The sequence below is a fragment of the Myotis daubentonii genome, chromosome 3 (assembly GCF_963259705.1).
Source record: "Myotis daubentonii chromosome 3, mMyoDau2.1, whole genome shotgun sequence".
Classification (NCBI taxonomy): domain Eukaryota; kingdom Metazoa; phylum Chordata; class Mammalia; order Chiroptera; family Vespertilionidae; genus Myotis; species Myotis daubentonii.
The window spans coordinates 61,397,355-61,405,051 of record NC_081842.1 but is presented as its reverse complement, the minus strand read 5'-3'; the positions used below and the strand labels follow the sequence as shown (position 1 = coordinate 61,405,051).

The following is a 7,697-nucleotide window of genomic DNA, read 5'->3' as shown; positions in this document are numbered from 1 at the left end:
TTCTTTAAGGAAATGGCACCAAACCCTCCCTCATTTGACTTGTTGTGAGGTAATCTCTTTCTGGTAATTTTCGTTCCTTCCCCCTCTCCTTCACAGGTGTCAGGCCTGCATCACAGTCTAAAGGCTCCCCCTGCTTTCTTCACTTCCCTTATTCTCCACAAGTGTTATTCCCAGTAATTCTCGTGCCCATCTAGTCCCATCTCGGCATCTGCTGCTCTGAGGACCCGAACGTATGCACCTGACTTGGTCTCTGACATCAGGGCAGCCTTCAGTTGAGGCCCATTTGTTGCCATGCCCCTTCCTGGGAGCAGCACCCTTGATCAGTGGGATCATAAGCAACAGGAGAAGCAAGGGCTGGACTCTCCCCAGTCATTGCATCCTCATCTTCTGCAGGCCTGGCCCGTCCACGTTGGCATGGTACCGATGCCTCTTCAGGGAATGTTCTGTCTGGTGCAGGGGTTCAGAGCACACACTCACTTTCCCACAAAGTTCGATACTGGCCCTGCTGGTGGGTTCTCTGCCTCATAGCAATGTGTTATAATTTAAGGATCTGGGCAAGCGCCCTGCCCTTCCTCTTCCCCCCAAATACCTAGAACCAGCTCTCTGTGGTTTCTGCCGCTCCTTTGGGAGGAAGAGGCCACAGGGTACACTGGAAATGCCCTGGTTCCAGGCTAGCTCTGCCACCCTAGCAGCAGGGTTGCTAGCAGGTCATTTTCTTTCTCTTCTATTCAGTTGCTTTATTTGCGAATCAAGAAGTTGAAGAAAAAAAAAAGTTGAACATCTCTTCCTAGAGACTGAATTTCACTTGTAGCCCCAAGACTCCCCGAAAGGCTAGTACTCTCCAGGGGCAAACGTGGTCTTCTTCCATCCTGCCCATTAAACGCACACTAAACACGCACTGTTAGCTCAGCTCTGCGGCAGACACCGGGGGTTCAAACAACTACAAGAGGTCTTTGCCCTCACATTGCTCAGAGTCTCCCCAGGGAGACAAACATGTCCACAGATAATTCCAGAACAATGACGGTTTTGTAATCATCAAGAGATGAAAGACTTCTGCTTTGGCTTTTACTAGCATTTTATAATGGGAAGTGGGAGAGGGGCAGGAAATAGTTTTCTGATGACGGTTGGCTCAGAGAGGAAGGACAATGTGTTTCAATGTCCCCCACTTTGAAAAAAGAAAAGTGTATTTATTTTCATTGAGAAGAAGAAACCAAAAAAAAAACAAAAAAAAAAAACGGTGGAGGTTGAACCATTAAGGAGAGCTTATTTTTTTCTCTGACAGGTCATGAGGCTAGTTAATGATTACCGAGACCCACGTGGGTGTTTGGTGTTCAAAACTGTGAGTGGCTGGGTTATGTGATGTCTTTGGCATCAGGGTTGGCTTTCCCCCAGCTCCGAGAGTGGGCTCAGCCATGCGCCCAGGCCTCCGGGACCGATGCTGCTTCTGGGCATGGGGGCTCTTTTTGTGGTTCAGCGTTGGAAGTGCAGGTAAATCGGGGACTCAGGCCTTGGGTGGGATGACTCAACCATTACGCATGCATTGCTAATCCTTGGAAGGCCCCCTAAAAGCCCTTTCTCCTGAGATGAATTTACAGGAGGGAGAAAAAGCCTACAATCATAATGGGAATGTAATCTTTCTCAAGCCAAAAGATTGAACTTCCCTAGTGGTTCTACTCATTTTTTCTAAAAACCTCACTGCTCATTTTCACCTTGCATAAGGTGACTAGAAGAAAACAAAATTTAATTAATTCCAACGTGTGATTCTTTTTCACCCACTAAATAGTCACTGTTCTAAGCTACACATTTTCCAAAGTAATGACTCTGTCGCTGAGCTTGTTGGGCATCCTTTTTAATATTGCTGCCCCAACTCAAATCCAGGCTCATCTCCCCTCTGAGCAATAACTAGCCCCGGCCAACCCTGGTGCCCGCTAAGACAACTTCCCGCAGATGCCATTTGCATTCTACCTTTCCCGTTAAAAACCCCACCCACAGCGCGCTTAAGATAGCAAATCGAAACCCTACTGTGGAGATCCTCTGATGGTGAAGATCCTAGCCTGCCCCCAGCAGTGGCCTCACCCTTAGAAAGCTCCCCTCCCCTGGGCCCAACAGCAGACTGCTTTTATTCTTCTTATGTTTTTGTTGTTAATCCGCATCCGAGGATATTTCCCCCAATGATTTTTAGAGAGAGTGGAAGGGAGGGGAGAGACAGAGAGAGAAAGAGAAACATCAATGTGAGAGAGACATATTGACTGGTTGCCTCGCAAAATCACCCGGACCAGGGCTGGGGATCAAACCTGCAACCGAGGTATGTGCCCTTGACTGGAATCAAACCCAAGACCCTTCAGTCCTGGGGCAACGCTCTAACTACTGTGCGCCCGGCTAGGGCCCCACAGACATTTAATCCTCATTCCCCAGTTTTAGAGAGTGGCATTCCCTCTGCCTGGAGTTTTGCGTACTACCTTTTCGTTCATTTCAGCTCTTCACAACTTCCAAGAGGGCTTTCATGATTCCTATCTCCCTTGCAATACTTCATTCCTCTACTCAGCTTTCCTTCCTCCTCCAAAGTTCAGCTTGCATGAGTATATTTACTATCTGCATTAATGGGTTGCTTTTAAAGGGTGCTTCACGTGTCATTTGTGTGTGTGTGTGTGTGTGTGTGTGTGTGTGTAAAATGACCTCTCTCTCTCTCTCTCTCTCTCTCTCTCTCTCTCTCTCTCTCTCCATATATATATATATATGTATATATATATATATATACTAGTATATATGTATTTTTTTGTGTGTGAGAGAGATCCTTCCATATCAATATACAGAGCTATTTTGTTTTTTCTAATGGCTGTTTATACACTATATTCTAGATCTGAAAGGATTTATATCTTACACATTTTTGATAGACATGAAATAAATTGCCCTGTAAAGAAGTTATAACTCTTTATTAGTATGTGAACAAACCATTTCCCCACATCTCTGCCAACACTTTGTAATATTGAAAGTTTTTCATATTGTCAACAGGAAAATAGTATTATATTGCTGTCTTAATTCTTATTTCTTATTATGATTTCTGCTTCTGGTGTCTTGCTTAAGCAATTATCCTCTAAAGGTAATCTCTCATATTTTCTTCTAAATCCTACAGACTAGTCCAATCAGACTAAAATCACCTGGGACAAATCCTTTGGTCATGGCATATTTTATTTTTTAAAATTCTTTATTGTTTAAAGTATTACATATGCCTCCTTTCCCCCCCATTGATCTCTCCCTAGCCATTCCAGCACATGTTCTCACACTCACCCTACTGTCTGTGTCCATTGGTTGTGCTTATATGCATGCAAGTCTTCTGGTTGCTCTCTTACCCCCTGGTTGGACCGTCTGATCAATGCTTCTATGTCTCTGGGTCTGTTTTTGTTCATCAGTTTATGTTGTTCATTATATTCCACAAATGAGTGAGATCATGTGATACTTATCTTTCTCCAACTGCCTATTTCACTTAGCATAATGCTCTCCAGGTCCATCCTGGATGCTGTTGCAAATGGTAAGAGTTTCTTCCTTTTAACAGCAGCGTAGTATTCCATTGTATAGATGTACCACTGTTTTTTAATCCACTCATCTGCTGATGGGCACTTAGGCTGTTTCCAAATCTTAGCTATGGTGAATTGTGGTGCTATGAACATAGGGGTGCATATATCCTTTCTGATTGGTGTTTCTGATTTCTTGGGATATATTCCTAGAAGTGGGATCACTGGGTCAAATGGAAGTTCCATTTTTAATTTTTTGAGGAAGCTCCATACTGTTTCCCACAGTGGCTGCACCAGACTGCATTCCCAACAGCAGTGCACGAGGGTTCCTTTTTCTCCACATCCTTGCCAGCACCTGTCATTTGTTGATTTGTTGATGATAGCCATTGTGACAGGTGTGAGATGGTACCTCATTGTTGTTTTGATTTGCATCTCTCCAATGATTAGTGACTTTGAGCATGTTTTCATGCTTGGCTTTCTGAATGTCCTCTTTCAAAAAGTGTCTATTTAGGTGCTTTGCCCATTTTTGGTTAGATTGTTTATCTTGCTTTTGTTAAGTTGTATGAGTTCCTTATAAATTTTGGAGATCAAACCCTTGTTGGATATAACATTGGCAAATACGTTCTCCTATGCAGTGGGCTTTCTTGATGTTTTGTTGATGGTTTCTTTTGCTGTGCAGAAGCTTTTTATTTTGATGTAGTTCCATTTGTTTATTTTCTTTTTAGTTTCCATTGTCCTAGGAGCTGTATTGGTAAAGATACTGCTATGACATATGTCTGATATTTTGCTGCCTATAGATTCTTCTAAGATTTTTATGGTTTCCCATCTTACATTTAAGTCCTTTATCCATTTTGAGTTTATTTTTGTGTATAGTGTAAGTTGGTGGTCTAGTTCATTTTTTTACATGTATCTGTCCAATTTTCCCAACACCGTTTATTGCAGAGACTGTCTTGACTTCATTGTATGCTCTTGCCTCCTTTGTCAAATATTAATTGAGCATAGTGGTTTGGGTCGATTTCTGGGTTCTCTGTTCTGTTCCATTGGTCTATATGTCTGTTCTTGTGCCAGTAACATGCAGTTTTGAGAACAGTGGCTTTGTAATATAGCTTGATATCAGGTATTGTGATCCCTCCTACTTTGTTCTTCTTTCTCAGGATTGCTGCAGCTGGTCATGGCATACTTAAATTTTTTTTTTTTTAAATTTTAGAACATACTTCTTTTTTCTTTTTGTTTTTTGGTTAATCCTCACCAGAGGATATTTTTTGCCATTGATTTTCAGAGAGAGTAGATAGGAAGGAGGGAGGGGGAGAGAGACAGACAAGAGAGAAACATCCACGTGAGAGAGACACATTAATTAGTTTTTGTGCCTGACCAGACCCAGGGGTCAAACCTGCAACGCAGATATGTGCTCTTGACCAGGAATTGAACCCATGAGCCTTCAGTGTGTGAGTCTGTACCCTAACCACTGAGACCACCAGCCAGGGCCAGACCATGCTTTTTATTTTAATTTTTAATTGAATTTATTGGGGTGGCATTTGTTAATAAAAGTATACAGGTTTCGAATGTATATTGCATTGTGAGTTTGCCACAAAGTCATATTTTCCATCCTTCCATCATATTTTTTAATACAATGTTAAATTTCATTTACTAACATTTACTTTTGTACATATTTATATTTATTATTTTGCATATATATTAATAGAGGAATTTATTATTTTCTTTCTTATATTTCTTTTGTCTGGTGTTCATAATAAGGTTCTTATCTATATATATAAAGAGCCAGGGGCCATTGCAACTAAACAGATGACCAAATTGACAACAGAACAAGGCCAGCAGGGGGGTTAGTGAGGGACGACCAAACAACTGAGCAGCAGACTGCGTGGGGCTACCAGGCCAGCAGGGGAGTAGTGAGAGATGACCAAACGATTGAGCAGCAGGCTGCGTGGAGCAATCAGATCGGCAGAGGGGTTAGTGAGGGGTGACCAGGCCGGCAGAGGGGAGCAGTTATGGGCGACCAGGCTGGCAGGGGGTGCAGTTGGCAGCAACCAGGCCAGCAGGGGGGCAGTGAGGTGTGACCAGGCCAGCAGGAGGGGCAGTAAGGGGTGATCAGGCTGGCGGGGGTGGGGGGGCGGGGGGCAGTTAGGGGCAACCAGGCCAGCAGAGGGGGGCTGTTGGGGGAGACCAGGCTGCCAAGGAGGGCAGTGAGGGGCAATCATGCTGGTGGTGTGGGGGGCAATTAGGGGTGACTAGGCTGGTGGGGGGGGCAGTTGGGGCCTACCAGGTTGGCAGGTGGTGGCAGTTGGGAGCACCCAGGTTGGCAAGCAGAGGCAGTTAGGAGTGATCAGGCTGGTGGGGGGGCCAGTAGGGGCAATCAGGCAGGCAGGCAGTTGAGCAGTTAGGAGCCAGCGGTACCGAATTGTGAGAGGGTGCAGGCTGGGCTGAGGGCCACCCCCCTGCATGAATTTCGTGCACTGGGCCTCTAGTAACCTCATAAAAAAGTGTCTAGTCCCTGAGACAGTTTATATAAGGTAAAGAGTATCTGTACTTCAAAGGCTTGGTGGAGTTCTCAAATGAAATCATCTGGCATTGGTGTTTTAGGGGAGAGAAGATTCTTGATTGACAATTCAATTTTTTTATTCTAGTAGATTTATTTAGGTTTTTCTATTTCTTCTTAAGTCAGTTTCAGAAAATTATATTTTTCTAGAAAATTATCCATTTTTTAATAGTTTTTCAATGCATTTGTCTGGGGATTTTTAAAGGATATCTTTTTTTTTTTTTAGGTGATAAAGAGAACGTTTATTTAACTAAAGGGATAAAAAGAACACTAATAAAAGGTTAAATACCTAAAATGATATCATTTAATCATTAATATTCTGCTGTTTAATCTGCCTAGTATAGATTTATTTATTTATTTAATCTTGGTCATTACCCTGAGTATCATTTTAATTAGTGAACTCATTCTTAGCAATTATCCTTTCAAAATATTGTTTCTTCTCCCATTTCTTCCTTTAAAGAGCAACTACTAGATTCATGACATTGGAGCCTCTTCAACTATTTGTAACAATGAAAATACATCCTGCATATCAGATATTTACTTTACGATTCATAACAGTAGCAAAATTACAGTTATGAAGTAGCAACAAAAATAATTTTATGGTTGGGGGTCACTACAACATGAGGAACTGTATTAAAGGGTCAAGGCATTAGGAAGGTTGAGAACTACTGCCCTAAAACAATAGAGCAAATTTACTCATTTATGATGTCCAAGTCTCATGCTCAACCAGAGCTGCCTTTCCCTTTTTTTGTTTAAAAGTCAGAGGCTGGCTCTAGGCAGTTTGGCTCAGTGGATAGAGCTTCGGCCTGTGGACTGAAGGGTCCCCGGTTCAATTCCTGGTCAAGGGCACATGCCCAGGTTACAGGCTCGATCCCCAGTGGCAGCTGATCAATGATTCTCTCTCATCATTGATGTCTCTCTCTCTCTCTCTTTCCCTCTCTCTTCCTCTCTGAAATCAATAAAAATATGTATTTATTAAAAAAGCCAGAAGCTGGGAAAGGCAGAGCTGTTGTAGTGCCAGGCATCTTTCTCTTTCGTGTCCTTCGGGATCTCAAGTTGTAGGCTGAGGAGTGTGGGGGCTTCATGCCAGGGTGTCCAGGAAGGGTCATGCAAGAGGACTTGGAGCTCAGATGTAGAGGTGGTGAAAACGCCGGTGCACCTCAGTACTCTCTAAGGGTGGGGTCCCCACCATCTATCGGCTCAGGGGGCCACATCTCATTGCACCCAGATCCACATGCTTCTTGTATATGTGCTCCCCGGTGACCTCTGAAGGCAGATAACCATTCCAGAAAACTAAAATTGTTGTCTTCTTCAGGAAGGAACCTGCACAAACCAAAGTCTGCAGTCTGGACCTCTAATTCTGTAAATGGCTTTGTCCCATGGCAGTAATGCGAGGTAGCCGCTAACAGTGCCATGACCGGGGCCGTGTAGCCTGGGTCAGTGTGTGCTTGTGGCTGCTGCTGCTGGTCCCTCCCTGCAAGCCAGGCTTGGAGCTGGGCGCCACACCTCTTTGCCACAGAAGTAAACAAGGGTTGCAATGTTGGGTATTGAAGAGGGGCCAGATTTTCATCTCCCTGGGAAAGTAGGAGTTTCATGCTGCCTGTTTCAGTTCAGTATTTTTAAAGGCCCTT

The 7,697-nt window shown here is 43.6% G+C and overlaps 1 protein-coding gene across 2 annotated transcripts in view; it reads left to right on the top strand.

The window, feature by feature from the left end:
* Positions 1-1,223: 1,223 nt before the first annotated feature.
* PLA1A (phospholipase A1 member A) overlaps positions 1,224-7,697 on the top strand; it is a 37,757-nt gene continuing 31,283 nt past the window's right edge. Inside the window, exon 1 of one of the 2 annotated variants that reach the window (XM_059687767.1) lies at positions 1,224-1,488. In XM_059687767.1, the coding sequence (XP_059543750.1) occupies positions 1,413-1,488 (76 nt within the window). In that variant the 5' untranslated portion in view covers positions 1,224-1,412. The remainder of the gene's footprint in view (positions 1,489-7,697) is intronic. The other variant, XM_059687766.1, reaches the window with a different exon arrangement.